Source organism: Oryza sativa, chromosome 1 (genome assembly GCF_034140825.1).
Source record: "Oryza sativa Japonica Group chromosome 1, ASM3414082v1".
Taxonomy (NCBI): Eukaryota; Viridiplantae; Streptophyta; class Magnoliopsida; order Poales; family Poaceae; genus Oryza; species Oryza sativa.
Window position 1 is genome coordinate 28,444,712 of NC_089035.1, and position 18,919 is coordinate 28,463,630.

The 18,919-nt window shown below is 44.1% G+C and overlaps 1 protein-coding gene and 1 pseudogene across 1 annotated transcript; both read left to right on the top strand.

The window, feature by feature from the left end:
* Positions 1 to 1,154: 1,154 nt before the first annotated feature.
* Positions 1,155 to 5,803, top strand: LOC107276513 (putative ubiquitin-conjugating enzyme E2 38). Its single transcript, XM_015758091.3, has 7 exons — positions 1,155 to 1,308; positions 1,435 to 1,549; positions 3,751 to 4,110; positions 4,191 to 4,254; positions 4,418 to 4,557; positions 4,663 to 4,971; positions 5,188 to 5,803. The coding sequence occupies exons 1-7, from the start codon at positions 1,259 to 1,261 to the stop codon at positions 5,440 to 5,442; spliced, it is 1,293 nt and encodes a 430-aa protein (XP_015613577.1). The 5' UTR covers positions 1,155 to 1,258; the 3' UTR covers positions 5,443 to 5,803.
* A 5,723-nt stretch (positions 5,804 to 11,526) lies between these two features.
* Positions 11,527 to 15,034, top strand: LOC4325268 (uncharacterized; annotated as a pseudogene).
* Positions 15,035 to 18,919: the final 3,885 nt, after the last annotated feature.

Genomic DNA, 18,919 nt, shown 5'->3' on the forward strand with positions numbered 1-18,919 from the left:
ACCTAATTTCCCGGCCCATTCTCGAGGGTGTATAGCAATTTAAACTAATCTTCTGGCAGGATGGTTGCAAGCCTGCAGTTTAAACTTTGCTAAAAGAAATATTATATGTTCGTTTTTGGGTATATACATTTAGGCAATATATAAGGGATGAGAAAAATGAAGAATCTTTCACAAGAATGGAAAAATAAATATGTAAAAAATATCTTCTATTGTTCCAGTTAGGGGTGGGCATTCGGTTAGACCAACAAATTCAATTGTTCTTCTTCTCATTGTTCCATTTTCAATTTCAGTCAATTATGCCCACCACTATTCTAGTTTATTATGTGAACTTTCATGAGAATTGTGCATATAACAATATAAAACATGAAAAAGTTCAAATAGCCCCACAAACTTTACTTGAAAGTCTGCCTAACATGCTGAATTATTAAACTATATATCGAGTCACATGGTGCTAATTAACCCCTTGAAAGGTTTTGTTGGTTGGTTTTGCTTACATGGTGTGTTGACTTAATGGTTTTGCCATGTTGACTCAATGATTTTACCACACTGGCAAGCTGCTTGTACCTAAATCAAAATAAGAAAAATATGTCAGGAGCAAAGATTGCTAGGATGTTGCTTTATCTAAACTCATTGGTCATTCTTTTTTAAAGTCATATATGCTCGTCTTTTGTTTTCTTATTTGCCTAGTGGTCTATAGGGTAATATGACATGAAAAAACATTGAGTCAGCTTGCCACGCAGGGAAAACGACTTAACAAAACCGCTCAGAGCGAAATTTGGATCAAACAAGAGTTGGAGGGGCCAGACTAACATACAGACAGTCAATTAAAGTTAGGGGGTATTTAGACTTGGTCCATTGAAACAATATGCCAAACAGGGTGGATGTTAATTAGTGCTAAGTATTGAAACTAAATTGCTAATATTGAACTTTCTAAGTCAAAGCATGGCACTATAAAAAATCACAAAAGCAAAAGGGTAAAATACGAAACAAAACATGTGAACCACGTGTCGCCGAACCTAACCTGCACAACTCCCACTGCCACGCGTACCACACATGGCATGCATCAGCCCGGTCCCCATAAGCCATTCTTATGTCAGCCATGAGTTCATCTGTCTATACCAAAAGGCTTGGGTTGTTTTTGAAAAGAAGTAACGTCAGAATTTAAGGCTCGTCTGACCTATTTTCCCCTTCGTGTTCTCCATTTTGTTGTGAAATATCCCCCTTTGCCCATAGAATTACACCCAGACGCCACGAAACCATGCCATCCCCCTCGCCTGTACCCTCTTCCACGGCGGAGGGTTCTTCCAAGTGAGTACGCCGGCTTCCTCGGGCCGCATATCGTGTTGTTTTTTGTTGTCTTTCGGTCTTTTGGTGCATTTGCGTTTGGGGCAAATTCTAATGCGTTATTTGTTTCGGATTTGGTTTTGGATGCAGGAATTCCCCCACCAAAGGAAGCTTATCATTGGGGGATCTTGATGCTGTCGAGGTGTTGCCGGCATCGGCGACTGCTGGATGGAGTTCTGCTCGCCAAAAACGAAAATGGAGCCAGGTGATGCTGAAGATCCCCTTTTGTTTTAGAATTTTTTTCCAGCGCACCTTAGGATCATATGTTACTTTTGATCGAATTAATCACAATATATTATATTACACATGGTAGTATGGGTAAGAGGATTTCCAACATGGTAAAATTGTAATTGAAATGTGTGGAGATTGGGGGTGAATTAACATGTCATATGTCACGTTAAAATAGATGCATGTTGAAAACTATCCTACCAAAAGCCCCAAACAATGTCACAAATATCCTTTGTTTAAAAAATGTCATAAGTACAAGTGGAAATAAATGGTTAGATTTAGATCATAGTACCATACTATCAAGTGTATTAGAAAGTACTTTGTCCATGTTGTAAGGCTTAGGGATGTCTCACTCAACAAAGAAAACCTAAGACATGCATGTGGTTTGTTGAGAAGTTGGGTTGTAACTATGGGTTGCAATTATTATGTTTGTCTTCCAATCATATATTCATGTTCGCATATCTAAATCATGTATGCATGGGAGTTCTAATTATAGCTTGGAGCTAGTTTTTTCCCCTTATAACCGTACTATTAGCTTTTGTGGTGATCAACATTTTTTTTGGGGGCTGCTATATAACGGAATCCCGTTTTCAAACGGGATGATCCCGAGTAGGTATCAGGTGTGATACCTATCAAGTATCAGACGATTCTACACAACAGGATGATCCCGAGTAGGTATCAGGTGTAATACCTATCAGGTATTAGACGATTCTATTCATGTTTTAGGTGATACTTGCAAATATCATGTGATACTTATCAGGTATCATGCGATTTCTACCACGTATCGCGTGATACTCGCGAGGTATCATGTGAAACCTATCAGGTACCAGACAATTTCAACCACGTATCACGTGATACTCACGAGGTATCATGCGATACCTGTCATGTATTAGATGATTTCTACCACGTATCGCGTGATACTCGCGAGGTATCATGTGATACTTGTCAGGTATAAGACGATTTCTACCATGTATCGCGTGATACTTGCGAGGTATCATATGATACCTACAAGGTATCAGGTGATTCCTACTAGATATAGCTGGGCCCGTTGGGGGAGGAGCACCCCGACACGCACGGTCGGCCCCCTACAGCCGTCCCTTGTAGACGAGGACGGCGGCGGCAGGGGACGGGCTCAGCGACGGCGGCGATAGCGAGGGACAACAACGGCGGCAGTGGGGGATGGGCGCAGCAGTGGCGGCGGACGGGCGCGGAGCGGCGGGGGACCGCGACGGCGGCGGGTGAGCAGGCTTGGTGCGTGTATGGATAAGAATCGCGTTGTGGAGGAGGAGCTATCCCGTTGGGGGACGGTATCCCATCCCCTAGCATTCCCCTTTTTTGGTGGTTGTGTTTGGTTTGATTTTACATTAGAATGTAAACATGCAACAAAACCTTTGATAAACATTTGCATATCTAGTAAATAGAAACAAAAAATGTAGCCCGATGCTATAACATTTTACAGGGAGTGACTTAACTTTTAACCAACCATAAATCCCGACATAAACATATATAAATGGCCTTCACACAATTTAATATTTGGATGTGTAATTTTGGAAGTGTGATGCTATTTACCTTTTACATTTTCCTTGTTCTCTTGAGTGTTCTTAGTGATTTTCTCCCAACATCTATGGAAATAGTTCTTCCAAACATTTTTTTTTGGGTACAATTTTAATTAGAATTTAAATAGTACATGTAATGTGATTCCTCTTTTTATGGCTTTACCTTATTATACACTTACCCTAAAAGTTATTGTATTTCTTAGAAAATAAATGTTATTGTATTTTAACTAAACATTTTATGTTTAGTTAGTGCAATGTTTTGTAACTTTATTGTTGTGTCCTATCTAGCCTTATAAAATGTTATGTAGGGTTAGTTATGCTTGAATATACATTATGTGTGTTACACTTTTTTCTGTGTGTTTTTATGTTGTGCACAATTTTAATGCTACATATTGAATCAAAAGGTTGTTTCCCATTTGCTAATTGAACTTGGTGTTGATGATTCCGATGGATGTAAGATCATTGATGGAAAAAAACATATAATTAGAATAGTTAAGACATTTTTTATTTCACCAATGAACCACATGGGTGAATTATGTTGAGCACTTCAATTTTGGAGCCACCCATTGTTTATTACACCATACAAACGATTAATATCTGTTTTTGCATCTGGTAATTTTAGAGTGGTTCCACTAAGGATGTTGCTGGCCCAAGTTCTATTGCATTGAAGAATGTTGATCCATCGGATGGAGTAGGAGCTTTCCCTAAAGCTATGTCACTTGCCGATTACCTCAAGCTGGAGGGAAGCGATATCAACTTAAACATAAATACATATTATTACTTGGTTGCACTTGGTGAGGGAGGTATTGTTGTAGAGGGACAAACTTCTGCTGAGAAGCCGCACCAGCATAAACAGATGAAGCATGTGGACCCTAAAATTGATGAAAAATACGTGGAATTTAAGCAATTTGATATTGTAGGTGATCACTCTGATCACTTCTATTCGAACCCAAGAGAAAGGAAGGTTCAAGTAGTTAATGAGGTAGATATTTGTGCTTTCTGGTATGCTTTACATGTACATTCATATCCTTAATTTTAATATGTATTCTCATTTATTTGCAGCCTGGGAAGGACTGGGTGAAGCGGATTCAACATGAATGGAAAGTCCTAGAGAAAGATTTGCCAGGTTGGTAGCGAATGTCTCTTTTATGCTTTAGTTTTCTATGGATACACAACTGATAAATTATCTTCTTTTTTTCATATTATTGTTCTTTAGTTTCTTCGTTTGTGCATGCACACTAGATGCTATGGTTTCATGTCCTAATTGAAACTCCCTCCAAATTATACAGATAATATATTTGTAAGAGTTTATGAGGATAGGTTGGAGCTGCTTAGAGCAGTCATTATTGGACCATCAGGCACTCCTTACCATGACGGGCTATTCTTTTTTGATGTTTATTTCCCTCCCCAATATCCTAGAAACCCTCTGGTAAGGGTTTGTTATGTCATATGCATACATATTGTCTTGATATTCCCTCTTTTGTTCTAAGCATTAATTTCAAGATGTGAGACATATATTTGACCATTCTTTCAGCTAGTGATCTATCACTCTGGAGGTATGCGGCTTAATCCAAATCTCTATGCCTGTGGGAAAGTCTGTCTCAGTTTGTTAAACACATGGCCTGGTGATGGATGTGAGAAGTGGAACCCATCCAATTCAACGCTACAAGTCCTAGTCTCCATTCAAGCCTTGGTATTAAATGCAAAACCTTATTTTAATGAACCTGGTTTCGAAAGTTATGCTAATACACCTCGGGCAGAGAAGAAGTCTATAGCTTATAATCAGGAGACTTTTCTGTTGTCCTGCAAAACAATGTTGTATTCTCTTCGCAATCCACCAAAGGTATGAAAAATCTATAATTTTCTTTTATCTAGTATGTTCTAATATCCGTGGGTATATTTATCATTGATTTTTTTTGACATAACCATATTTTTACTATCATCTTTTGTGATGACAAAAGTGGGTGGCAAACCTATTGTGATTTATTTTCTTTTGCAATGAGCAATTATTTATATAAACTTGGTACTTGCAAACATAATCCGATTGCAACTTCCGCAGCATTTTGACGACTTCATTATTGGTCATTTTCACAAATATGGGCATAGTATCCTCATAGGATGCAATGCCTATATGGATGGTGCCCAAGTTGGAAGCATTATAGGAGGGGTGAAGGCTATTGACAAAGGCAACAAAGGCTGCTCAACAAAGTTTAAGGGTTCATTGAAGAAATTATTTGAGGAACTTATGATGGAATTCATTGGTATAGGTGTTGATTGTCATGAATTCATGATAGACACCACATTGAAGCTCTAAGAATAAAAATAACTGATGATATTGTCAATTTTGGTTTTCTTGGCATGGATGTAGAATTATTGATTCTATCCTCAAAACTCAAAGTGAAGGTCATAAGGCCTGCAATAGATATGGACCTATAGTCCATATTTCTATTGGTAGATTGCATGAACATATATTTGTTTTGCTATTTTCAAGACATATGTTGCACATGTGGCTTTTATTTCACCATCCATGTAAGAATTAGTGATGTTACCCAGATTGTTGGGTAATGCAAGTAGGCTAGCTTGATCTTGTTAACTTATGCCTATCATGAGCTGGTAGTTCTATTATTTAATAAGTGCAACATGAAAGACTTATTCCTAACAATTCTCTTTCACTCTATAGTTCAGGTTAACAGTGTTGCTTGCGTTGGCTAGAAAACTCATTTAGCAATTGCAGACGACATTGGCTTCACTTGATCGGTAGGCCTCGTTGATTGTTGTGGCATAGGACTCATGCATCCCTACACAATTTGTAGAAAGCTAGATGGCTTAGATGTGCCATTTCACCTTGCAAAGCCATCAATGATTCACTCTTCAAATGACATGCATTAGATCATATCTAACCTATAAACTAGTGATATTCACCCCCAATCCACAAATCATTATTGTCCACCTCAGTCTAGAGTTTGAAGGCCCAACATCAACACCCTCCTGAATGGCTGACTGTGCCTTGTCCTATCACCATGCCACATTGTCTGCTCCCTCCCCTCCTTGAGTATTTCACCAACTATGGTTCTATTGATGGATTATTTACTCCTAAGTTGTAGATTAGTTATATGAAACATGCTTTATATGGTTCCCTACATGCACATGAGCAAATGACTAAAATACCTTGAGCCTATGGGTACCCCTAGGTAAAGTCCAAGGGAAACAATGCAATTTCCGTGTATATATGAATAAAAGGGGCACTCCAAGGGGGTTAGAGCCCATGGACTCTCATTTTTTCCATCATCTCTCTTCCTCTCCTCTATGCCATCATGTATTTAAGCTAGGGATGGCAACGGGGTTGTACCCACGGGTATTGCCATCCTGTCCCCGCCCCCAAACTGACAAAAAGCTCCTGTCTCCATCCCCATCCCCGTAGACGGGGGATGATTTCTCCCCGTCCCCGTCCCCATCCCCGTCCCCATGCGGGTACGGACCACACACTGGGTCCCCACACCCGACATTGAAATCTTAGAAACTAAGAGTAGTATGGTAGCATCGAACACAAGTGGATGAAAGATGAAAACAACACTCAACAAACAAGAACAATAATGGTTCATGACAACAAGAACTTAAGCCAAACTTACAAGAGTGGATCATCAAACACTCAAACAAATAGCATGATTGCAGGAGGAGGCTTTCGCCGGAAGGTGTCAACAGTGGAGCTGAAGTGAGGCCGGTTGGGGGCTTGAGGTTGTACTTGGGGGATGCGAGGGCGGCGTGGAGCTGGGCCCGCTGGAGATGCCGACAATGGCGAACTGGGCGTGGATGGGGCGGTGCGTCGAGGAGGACAGGAGCGCGTGGGGTCGAGGGAGGTCGAGGCCTCGAGCCTGCGGCGGTGGGCGCACCAACGACAATCAGTGACGTCTAGGTGGCGGCGGCGGGTGTACCCGCTGTGAGCGGTAGCGACGTTGGCTGGTGGTGCCCCGACGACCGTAGATCTGAGAGAGGGAGAGAGAGAGAGAGAGAGAGAGAGAGAGCGACCGTGAGAGACTAAGAGGGGAGGGGGACTAGAGAGGTTGACCACTTGCCCTAGGGTTTTCAGGATGCTTATATACCAAGCTGCGAATTGGTCCTCTAAGTGGGCTATTTCTTGCTTATATGTGATATGCTAAGAAGAATACATCTATTTGCTCGGCCCCCATGGGGTTTCAGGGCCAGGGACATGTAGAACGGCCCCATCCCCGGCCCACTCGATGGGGGATGTTTTTGGCCGTTTTTACCCCCGTGGGGGATGACTTCACCCCGTTAGTAGACCCTAATGGAGGAATTCCCTGTTGGGGAACGGGTGTCGGGGCCTCATTGCCATCCCTAATTCAAGCTTAGGTTCCCCCATGAAGGAGGGAGCCCTTACCATGTTGTGGGTATTGTTCGCGAAGTTCCGACATGTTCCATGATAATAGTTAGTCAGAAGTATGGAGTGTTGGATGACTGACGAAACACAGTCATCATCCCAAGACCTATCGTTGTTGCCTTCATCCCTTAAATGGAGGCAACACTAGTACACCTGATTGGCAGCATGAATGGGATGGAGGTTAGAGGCGAGAGGTGTTTGTTGTTTTTAATATTTTCATTTCTTCTTCTTCTTCTTCAGAATTTCATGTGCTTTCCGTCTATTTTTATTTTTTGCGGTACTTAAAGTTCCAATTTAGTCTGCCTTTTGCTTTACTCGATCGGCTTTTTTGTTAACTTTTTTTCTTTTGACCTACATTGTTGTCCATTATTTTAAGTATATACTCTCACAACACTAAAATATAGTAAGCTAGTACTGGATTAGATACATTGCAGTACTCATGTTCAAATTCATAGTACCATGATATGTTAAATTTAGTATTGGGCTATTTTAAGACAGATGGAGTATTTAGTTTCAGAAGAACTGTGGAGTCTGGCACAACCTAATTTTGTGTAGGATTCCTATAACTAAAATTTTGGTGACAAAAGTTTGATGTTTGATGATGCTCTTACTAAAAATAACCGATACTCAACGTCCTCAAGTAGATATCAATGGAGGACACATCCCTACCTCTTGTCTTAGAATTTTCTTTTTTAAAAAGAATTTATTGCTTTTAGTCTATTTTTATTTCATGCAGTCTTTAAAATCTCTATTTAATCTACCTTTTGCTTTACTCGATCTACTTAATTTTTTATTTTATTTCGTTGATCCACTTAACAATCAACATTTTAACGTATATACCCCATTAGTACTAAATTATAGTAAGCTAGTATTGGACTAAAAACATTGTAGTATTATTAGATATGTGAACATATGGAGTGGTCCATTTGGTAGGGTTCTAACTTCTAAATTTAACTATAAATCTCTAGTTTATTTTACGAGAGCACACTTGCCATCTTCATTTCTCTTTTGGATAGAGCTAAAACTGTTTGGTTGGGTTTCAGTTCTAAAAGAGATGAAGTTGAAGCTAAAGTTGTGCCAAACGGACCTAATTTCGTATAAGTATCCCACTCCGGTGCTTTCTACTTGTAGTAGAAATTAATCCGAACCGTTGATCGTATTTAATCGTAGGGTTGAGATCTAGTTCTACTCCCACCAGATTTTATAGGAGTAGAAATATGGAGGGGTATATTTGTCTAGAGGTCAAAATTCGAGTATGGATATTATCGTAATTTGTCTTTTATCGAACTCTTCACCCTCTCTCTGTCCTATCCTAATCGACGACGTCATTCCCCATCATCCCTCTCCGTCGCCAGTTCCCCTCCCTCCATCCCCGACTCCGTCGCCGTCCATCTCCCTCGTCGCCTCCAGCACCATCGGCATCTCCTTCCTCTCCAGCGCTGTCGCCTCCCCCGGCCTCACCGCCTTCTCCGCCTCCTCCGTCACCGTCCGTCTTCCCTGCCCGTGTCGCCTTCTCCACCCCCCTTCGTCGCCGTCCGCCTCCCCCGCCCTCGCCGCCTCCGTCACCGTCCGTCTCCCCCGGCCGCGTCGCCTTCTCAGCGCCCCTCCTTCGCCGTCCGTCTCCCCCGCCCTCGCCGCCTTCTCCACTCCCTCTGTCGTCATCTGTCTTCTGGCTTATTTATGCTCAAGTGGATGGAGCACTGGAATGGGGATCGGCTGGACAAAGGTTTTACACAGGAACGAATTGATGGGTTTAGAAGGAAGCGATAGTGGCAGTCTGATAGTTCACTCTTGTCAATGATATAAGATGACAGATGAGTAGTTAGACATTTAGATGATTTTAATCAAACTCTGGTATGGGATGTTTTTAATGAGCAGTTAGACTTTTTTTTTGTTGTTCTTATTTATGACAATTGCAATCAACATACTGTTGCACATAAAGCTCTGATGCCCATCCAACCTGGTCTGGTTCTGTGATATGTCAAGGCAGAAAAGATGTTCTTGAGATATGTCAGAATATTTGTCCAAGGCAATCAGGCTAAACAGAACTGAGGGCAGCAATAATCTTCTGTTATTTGTCAAACAGCAGAGTTCTGGAGATAGGACGGAATCAGAAATCATCATGGATATATTTCCCTGGTCCATAAAGCAAAGCTACAGAATGGGGATTTCAGACCTTCAATGATCATCATGTCAGTGTCATCTGACTCTCAGGAATTGGCAAATAGCCATTCATGGATGGAGCAACACAGGAGTAGCTATGGCGTCGCACTCGCGACAGGAACAGATCGATCATACGAGTTAATTTAAAAGGAGAGGTTACATCGTTTTAAAATTATTCTCAACAATTCGTTGACAAAAAGAATTTTGTAGAACCAAGGCTAATCACTAGCAGGCTATTACATTGTAGGACCCCCAAGCCATGTACAAAAAGAATCTGGAAAAGAATAGTTCATTAGCTAGGTCTTTTGTTGTCCTGTCGGCAATTGAATCTGTACATGCTGTTGTATAGGTTAGTGACTTGAGAGATTCAAGTGCCCCATTTGTTGAATATGTAGGAAGATCTAGACTTGGCAAAACATCCCGAAAAAATATTTGATGTATTGCAGCTGTATCTTGATCATTCTCGTGTGTAGAACAGCACATAAGCAGCAGGTGTCTTTATACTGTCTTCAGTTATAGGTCTCACGCACTCATCATCAAACTTGTACCATCCCTTCCCTTCTTCATGCTGCAGAAACCAACCAGCCTTGCTCGTTATCAAGACATTGAAAAAGATAGTCTCAAGCTTATTTCTTGTGAATTGGGTGTACGAGAACCTTTTGAGATGAATGACCAGAACTTCCGGTAGCCTCCACAGATCTAATTTCTTCATCGCTTGTTGATGCTTTTTGCAGCATGGGCAGTACCTGAATGCAAAGCAGAGAAAAAAGTGGTTATCAGTTATGCAACAACAATACAACAGTAACTTCCAATTCAGAATCCAAAGCAAGCCACGTATTGAGGTAATATTTCCACATCATACATATGCACATCAACCTATTTTGGTTAACAAAAGAAATGAAGATTGCAAAGAAGGCTATTCAATAAGCAGTGAAGCTAAGAGCATAACAGCTGTTCCTAAGGGGCACTCACCACATGTCTTCTGGGCCCAACTGTTCCTCTTTTTTTAGAAAGGCTTCCAGACAACCATGTAGTGCGACAGAATCTTCATTTCCTTAAGCTTATGAATCTCAGGTAGACTTTTCAGCATTGAGGTGTCATATTGTCCTACTGCATTTTGTTGCCAATGGACATTGATAAGTAGCCGATAATGAAAATGGTTTGCATCAAATATGCTGATTCATAAAGTGGTCAGGATTTAAAGTACATGTGTTTATAATTAAGTAACAACTGAAAAACTAGCAAAAAATTTTCTTATAGCACTAGTATTTGCATCTGAAATAGTACTAGTTTACTAGCATGTGCGCTCTCAGTTAAAGCAATAGCTGCATATTATGATAGACCTCACCTACGGTACAAGCACCAAATATAAGCATATGCCGTTTATACATCAACCATAATATCCAAAAGGAACACTACATACTTCAGGCTTATCGAGAAGAATTTAACCATGCATACACACAGCACAATAGCACAAGGTTAAGGCTAAATCAGAGAATTACAAGAACAATCAGATGCGGTGCCTGCGAGTCGGGAGCTTTTGCGTCGGACCTGCCGCACCGCCACCTGCGATGACTGGTGGGGGGGGGGGGGTTTGGGTCGGCAAGCCGCCGGTGGAGTAGACGGGCGGGCGGAGCGGCGGCGGAGGTGGGGGCCAGAGGAGGAGGTCCGCCGGCGATCCGAATCCGGAGCCGACGGCGATTTTCGCCGCGTCGCCGCCTGCGATGACTGAAGCGGTGCCTGCGTCGGGGGCGCAGGCGATATGCGTTTTGTCGGACCTAAGGCGAAAAGATGAGAAAAAAAATTAATCCCATGTCAAAATTACCCCTAAGCTGTATTAAGAGATTACTAATCTACACTTTAAAATAAACGGTCGAGATTAATTCTACTTGCAGTAGAATACTGCAGGTAGAATACATTGGAGCATTACTCTCCGTATAATAATGGAGGTTTGGCGCAGCGTAGTAATAGTGCCACCATGAGTGCTTACTTCCAAACCGTACTGACCACGGGATATTGCCAGTTTGCCACCTCGCGTCATGGATCGCCCTTTTGCAAATGGAGCATTATCCGTGCGATGGAATTGACAAATTTCCACAAGAGTTAATGGAGTGCATGGAGGACAGTTGACGTTTACTTTGACAAGTAAACAAGACTAGCATAAGCTACTGCATGCACACACCCTCCTGGTCTCCCAGTCCCTTCCCTCTACTATCTTCTCTGTTTTTTTTTCCCTGCTAGTTCATCCTGTCGCCAACGTGCCAGTCTCTGTCTGAAACTCACATACTCTCTCTGCAATATGATTCCAGATGCATGCGTAGACGAAAAACCAACCGATACTCAACTTCCTCCAAGCAGCTAAGACATCGATCGAGGACGCATCACGCATCCATTCCCGGCTAGCTGTTCGAAAATGGCGCGGCCGTGGTGCCCCGACGACGCTTACGCCTGCCTCTCCCTCCTCCTCCTGCTCCTCCTTCCTGCAGCCATGGCCACGTCGTACTCCTCTCTCTGCAGCTTCCCCGCCGAGGCCGCCGACCTCGTCGTCACCGCCGGAGAACACCAGTCCATCGCGGACCGGCTCAATCTTCCCTTGCCCTCCGACGGTTACTTCTCCGGCGGCGACAAGCTCCTCTTCGCCTCCGACGACCACCGCCTCCCACGTTCCTTCTCCTTCTTCACTCGCCGCGCGGCCCGCACCACCGACCCCGCCATCACCCACCTCGTCGCCACGGTCACCCTCTCCGGCTACCGCTTCTTCGGCGGGCGCTCGTGGCGCACCAACGTTAGCGCCCACTCCGTGTCGTTCGACCTCGAAGGTTACTACTCCAACGACTCTGCCTCGGCGGCGCTCTGCATGGTCGGGTCAGGCTCCCGCGCAAGAGACGACGGCTTGGGTGTCGTCATCATCCCGGACGTCGCCCTCCGCCTCCGGCTGCCGCGCCCCGCCACCCTCACGCGGCCCTTCGTCACCGGCCGCCTCGAGGGCCCGGACTTCGGCGCCGTCACCCTCGTTGCGTACGCCGAGGGTGACTACAAGTACGGTGAGGCCGCCTCCTGCCCGACGCCGCCCGGCGCCGTGCGGTCCGAGAGCAAGGTGTTCGACGGAAACTTCACGTGCGACCGTCTCGGGGCGCTGCTCCGAGGCTCCTACACCATGGAGTACGCGGAGGGACGCGCGCCGAGCGGCTTCCCTCTGCGCCAACGCCTTCGCAGCATGCACATCAGCGAGATTTACTGCGGCGAGAACGGCGCCGTGCGCGCGTACATGGTGTTCGACTTCGACGACGCCTCATCGGACGCCATTCTTCTAGGCATCCACGAAGCGCCGTGGAGGCGTGGCTTCCAGGCCGACGGGGACGAGGCGCTCGTCGCCGACGGGTTCTGGAAACCGTCCCAGGGACGGCTCTGCCTCAGGGCGTGCCGCACCGTGCGCTCGACGGTGCGCGAGAGCGACTGCGGCATCCGGATCCACTTCTGGTTCCCGGCCGTGTGGTCGATCCAGCAACGGAGCTTCGTAGCCGGGATGATCCGGAACACGAGGAGCGACGACGACGGCGACACGAACAAAATGTCCGGCGCGATATCGGTGTCAAGAACTGGCTTCAGGGGCGATCTCTCCGACATCAAGTACCATTACACCAGAGTGGAGGACGCCAAGAACTACTACCACTCCAACCCAGAGCTGAGCAAGGAGAGGAACGGCAGGTTTCCGGGGAACTACTCCTACCGGGACTTCGCGTTCAGTTTGTACATCACGACACACGGCGGATACGGGTACGCCTCGCCGGTCACGCTCGGTTCCGCCATGGTTGACGGTGGCACGCTGACGGCCGACGACGCGTTCTCTCGCCACGCTGTGGCAGAGATGATCAAGCAGAGGCTCCTGAGTGTCAGCTACGAATTCGATATCCACCTCTATCGTCGCGTGAATTCATCCAGGGCGTGGAATGTGTCGCGTGTGCCTGATCGGTGGCGCGTCTCGGCGGAAGGCGTTTATGATACCAAGTCAGGTACCCTGTGCATGGTAGGTTGCCGAGTGATCAACAGTTCGTCGGACTGTCAGATCCTAGTGACCGTGCAACTCCCTGCGCTGGGCGGCGAGGACGGCACTGGGTCAATCAGCAGCCTGAGGAAGAAGAGTGACACCCTCTTCTTCGAGACGCTTGGTTTTGCTGCGTATGGTGCGCAGCCCGCCATAGAGGCGGCCCAGGCGATCTCGAGGGTGGACACGGAGCGCATCATGCTGGTGACCTCCATGACGCTGTCCTGCGTCTTCCTCGTCCTGCAGCTGCGCCACGCCAGGAAGAACCCCGACGCGCTCCCGGCCACGTCGATCACCATGCTCGCCGTCCTGGCCCTGGGTTACATGATCCCTCTCGTGGTCAACTACGAGGCCATGTTCGTGGACGACGGCGGCAGCAGAAACAGGCACTTCATCGAGCTGGCGAGGGGCGGCCGCCGGTGGCTCGAGCTGAACGAGTTCGTGCTGAGGCTCAGCACCATGGTGGCGTTCGTGCTGCAGCTGCGCCTCCTGCTTCTCGCGTTGTCCGCGAGATCAACGGCCGGAGCGAGCGGCGGCGGGGACGACCGGTGGGCAGCCGAGCGGAGCACGCTCTGGATATGCCTGCCCCTATACATCGCCGGAGCCATCCTGATCTGGATCCCCCACATCGGTGACGGGCACGATCATCAGCCGTTGGCCAGATGAAGTCCGCCATCCACGTGCCGCCGCCGCCGCCGCCGCCGCTGTCGGACGACCTCCTCTCCTACGCCGGCCTGATACTGGACGGGTTCCTGCTGCCCCAGATCGTGTCCAACGCGTTCTCGGCCTCCAGGGTGAACGCCATCTCGCCGTGGTTCTACGTGGGCGGCACCGCGATCCGCGCGGCGCCTCACGCGTACGACGGGCTCAGGGCTCGGGGGTACGTGCAGAGGTGGATCCCGTCCTACATCGACGTCTACGCGGGGCCTCGTGACGGGCTCTTCAGCGTCGCGTGGGACGTCGTGATACCGTGCGGGGCGGCGGCGCTGGCCGTGCTGCTCTTCTTTCAGCAGCGGCTCGGAGGTGATTTCCTGTGTTGTGTGAAGAGAAGGAAGCCGGGGGGATCATACGAGATAGTCTCGACGTCAACACTTTAACTGTTGACCGGCAATCCGTGGCATTCGTAGACATTAGTGCGGTTTGAATAAACAATACAGGGGGCGCAATTAGGGCCCGGGCGCCGGACGTCCTATATTTACACGGAATTGCAACTCATGTTTAAAAATGCGTCAAATTTAGTGTGGGACATTAAAAAAATAATCTTTGCTAGAATGATATCGAAAAAACGTGGTTTTGCTAGTACACTATTGAATGATTTTCGGCGGTTTTGGGAGGAAATTTTCACGAAATGATTATTTCCGCGCGCTGAAGTCCTGGAATGGATACGGCAAAAATTTAAAAATACACTGATCATTCATTTTTTTTCAGAGAAATATCTTATATGTAATTTTTCTAACAAAAATATACTGTCGATATGGTTGAACCGTGCGAGGCCGTCTCACGCGGACAAACAACGACAACGCGGCCAACATAGCGACATCACCAAAACAACAATAGCGACAGTGGCTAAAACAACGATTAAGAACATGATTCAATTCTAGGACTCTGCCTGGTTGGAGGGACAAAGGCCATGCGACTAGTCAATGCGATATCAAAAAAAGAGGAAAAACACTAAGGGAAGGCATTGGGAACGACTCTTGAATCGATGACCTAGACTAGACCTTAACGGCAAAACCCCTCCCCACTGTGGACCTGATTAGCTAGCTCGTCTCCCTCTCGGAAGCAACCTAGGACATTCTTCTCAATCAAAGCGAGCCCGGCCAAATCACCTGTAAGCTTTCAAATCATGGAGAATACTCGGCTTCGTCGGCATACAAAGCACAATACCTGGGAATCACCAGTACCAACTTCAACGCCTTATTTTAGAGAGCTTGGGCCCCACCAAAATGTAAATTCTACATGTGCCTTGTGATCCAAAACAGGTGTGGACTTCAGACCGACTAGCAGCCAGAGGATGGCAAAACAGCGGGGCGTGTCCCTCTGTCGCATGGCAAGCGAGTTAGCAAGCCACCTTCTTGTCCATTGTAGATATTCCAGAAGGATTTGGAGCCTGAATGCCGCCTAGGTGGCTTACCAACAGCTGGACCTGTGCCACTGAGCTCCATGCCAGCGCGTCCAAATTAATTGGTGGGAAATGCTAGCCAACACAAAGAAGGTGCCCAAGAAAGGCTACGGACTCTAATTCTTTTAATAGTATGGGAGATCTAAAAGGAAAGAAATCAACGAGTTTTTCGAAAACAATGAGACTGTGGCCTCTAGTCTTATGGCAAAAAAAAAGAAGAGGCTTGGACCATGACGGGAGCAAGGAGGCTACGGGATTTTCTTTCGAACTGTGTAGGCCTTTTTAGTTTTGTACAATTTTCCTCTCTTTTCTTTACCCCCAGGGATTGTACTATTTTTAATGAAATAGCACACTCTCGTGCTGATTCCTTTAAAAAAAACAGCGATTAATTAATACGGAGTAATAATTTAATTATCTAATTATTAGCAATTAATTAATAATTAATTAATCATTAATCAGATAATTAATCAATTTGAATTGACCTGCAGTGTTCGGTCTCCGTGTGGTTGTTGTGTGTGAGCTCTCGGTCTCGTGCCGTTGCCACTTAAGATGGTCCGCGTCATCATGCTCTATTATTCTCGCGCAATAGTTTAGCGATATCGAAGGGTATATTTTTGCTAAAAAAATTACATCCTAAATATCTATCTATTATATTATTAAAGGAATAGAAAAAGGAGCCTCCACGTTCGCTCTCATGGCCTAAAAATTCTCACATTAATTAGAGAAAAAGAAAAGGCAGAGTTCATATAGAAATACAATTTAGAAATAGCTGAAATTCGGAATTAAAAAATAAGTAATATTAGAAGAGGAGACTAGAGTCCATATAGAAATATAATTTAGAAATAGTTTAAATTCGGAATTAAAAAAATAAGAAATATTAGAAGAGGAGACTAGAGTCCATATAGAAATACAATTAGAAAATAACTAAAATTCGGAATTAAAAATAAGGAATATTAGAAGTAGAGTATAGAGTCCATATAGAAATACATTAGGAAATAATAGAAATTCGGAATTAAAAATAGGGAATATTAGAAGTAGATTATAGAGTCCATATAGAAATATAATTAAAAAAAAAGAAATTAGGAATTAAAAAATAAGGAATATTAGAAGTAGAGTATAGAGTCCATATAGGAATTTAAAACTAACTAAAATTCGGAATAAACATAATAAAATTAAAAGTAGAGTTTTGAGTCCGTATAAAAATACAATTTACAAATAACTAAAATTCAAAATTAAGAAAAACATGGGAAGAAGAGTTTAAAGTCAATATAGGAATACAATTTAGAAGTAACTGAAATTCGAAATTAAAAATTAAAGAATATTGAAAGATGAGTTTAGTGTCCACATAGAAATACAATTAAAAATAATAAAAATTCAAAGATAAAAATAAATAATATTGGAAGAAGAGCCTAGAGTATATATAGAAACACAATTTACAGAAAATTCGAAATTAAAAAAAATATTAAAAGACGAATCTAGAGTTCATATAGGAATATATATAATTTGCAAATAACTAAAATTTGATATTAAAAATAATTAATAACTAACACGTATATAAAATACAATATGAATATTACACATTTGTAGTTTCGTAAAGTTATTGCAAAATTTAAAATTATGATGTCATTTTAATATATTTAAATAATATAATGAGAAAACATATATGCTATTATATGAGAAAAAAATATAATGATGCTAGCCGCGCAATCTGCGCGGGCCACCATGCTAGTTTCTAAGAAAAATAAATAAACGAACAGCATATTTTTAAATTCAATTTCAAAGATACCGACCAACGTGATTGCTCGCCGCGCGCCCGCGCGTGAGGCGAAGCGGTTGGTCACGTACGTTTCAGGTCGTGTTTTATAGCTTTTGGTTCATTTGGCCTGTGGGTGATAAACGTGCATGGAGGCGCTCCGCACGCAGGCAGGGAACACTATTTTGATCGGAACGCAGGCACCGGAGTACGTCGCGTCTCCAAACCTTGGCGATGAGTTTCGCTCATGGCGCGACCGCGACGCGCTTGCCTCAGTTTTTCTACGGTCCACCCTCGTCCCGTCGTTGTCCAATAATGCGGGGATTAGACACGCAGATGACCTCACATCAAGGTAGCAGGTCAAGCGGGATACACTGGCGGTTTACTTCGAAAGCTAAGCAAAGCTCGTCCATATATATATATGGGCACTTGCACTAATTCTTTACATTTCCGGATGGAATTTCTATCGCGGGCTGATTATTCCGTCTTTAATATTCACCGGACACTGTTAGCCATGCATCAGGTTATGTAGTGCTTATGAATTGTCTGCAAACGAGTAGTTAAGCAATTTTACCTCGGACTTATTATCTGCTCTGCGAGATTAGGGCCTGTTTAGTTAAAAAAAAATAGGTGTCACATCGGATGTTTGATCAGATGTCGAAAGGGATTTTCGGACATGAATGAAAAAACTATTTTCATAACTCGCCTGGAAACTGCGAGACGAATCTTTTGAGCCTAATTAATTCGTTATTAGCACATGTGGGTTACTGTAGCACTTATGGCTAATCATGGACTAATTAGGCTCAAAAGATTCATCTTGCGATTTTCTCCCTAACTGTGCAATTAGTTTTTCTTTTAATCTATATTTAATGCTCCATGTATATGTACAAAGATTCGATGTGATGTTTGGAAAAAAAAATTGGGTAACTAAACCAGGTCTTAGTACGTCTCGGCGAATTTTACGGCTTTTGTCATTTCAACAGAATGATGATGACTTCACACCGTCAAAATATATCATGACAATCCATTTGCATTTTGTAGTAGTTTTTGTTTTTATTTTGGCCCGTAGCCCGTTAGTGCGACAACTAGGTCAAGTAATCGATACTACTCCAGTAAAAAAGATTGAGTAGGAAACTTCATGCAGAATGGGTGGCTATCATGGTGAAAATGACATGCGTTATACTAGTAGCTATAAGTGACAAACTAGCATCCTATGTGGTGGACTGTAAGACTGATCGGACCTGTTCAGCCTCGATCTTGCAAGTTGATCCTATCATGATCATCCGTGCCAAGGGCGGTGATAAATACCACA

Excerpts from the sequence above, each read along its gene's own strand:
- LOC107276513 (XM_015758091.3), top strand. The coding sequence starts at position 1,259 with ATGCCATCCCCCTCGCCTGTACCCTCTTCCACGGCGGAGGGTTCTTCC. Across the intron at positions 1,309-1,434 it reads ACGGCGGAGGGTTCTTCCAA|GAATTCCCCCACCAAAGGAA; the intron begins GTGAGTACGCCG and ends TTTTGGATGCAG. Across the intron at positions 4,111-4,190 it reads AGGTTCAAGTAGTTAATGAG|CCTGGGAAGGACTGGGTGAA; the intron begins GTAGATATTTGT and ends ATTTATTTGCAG.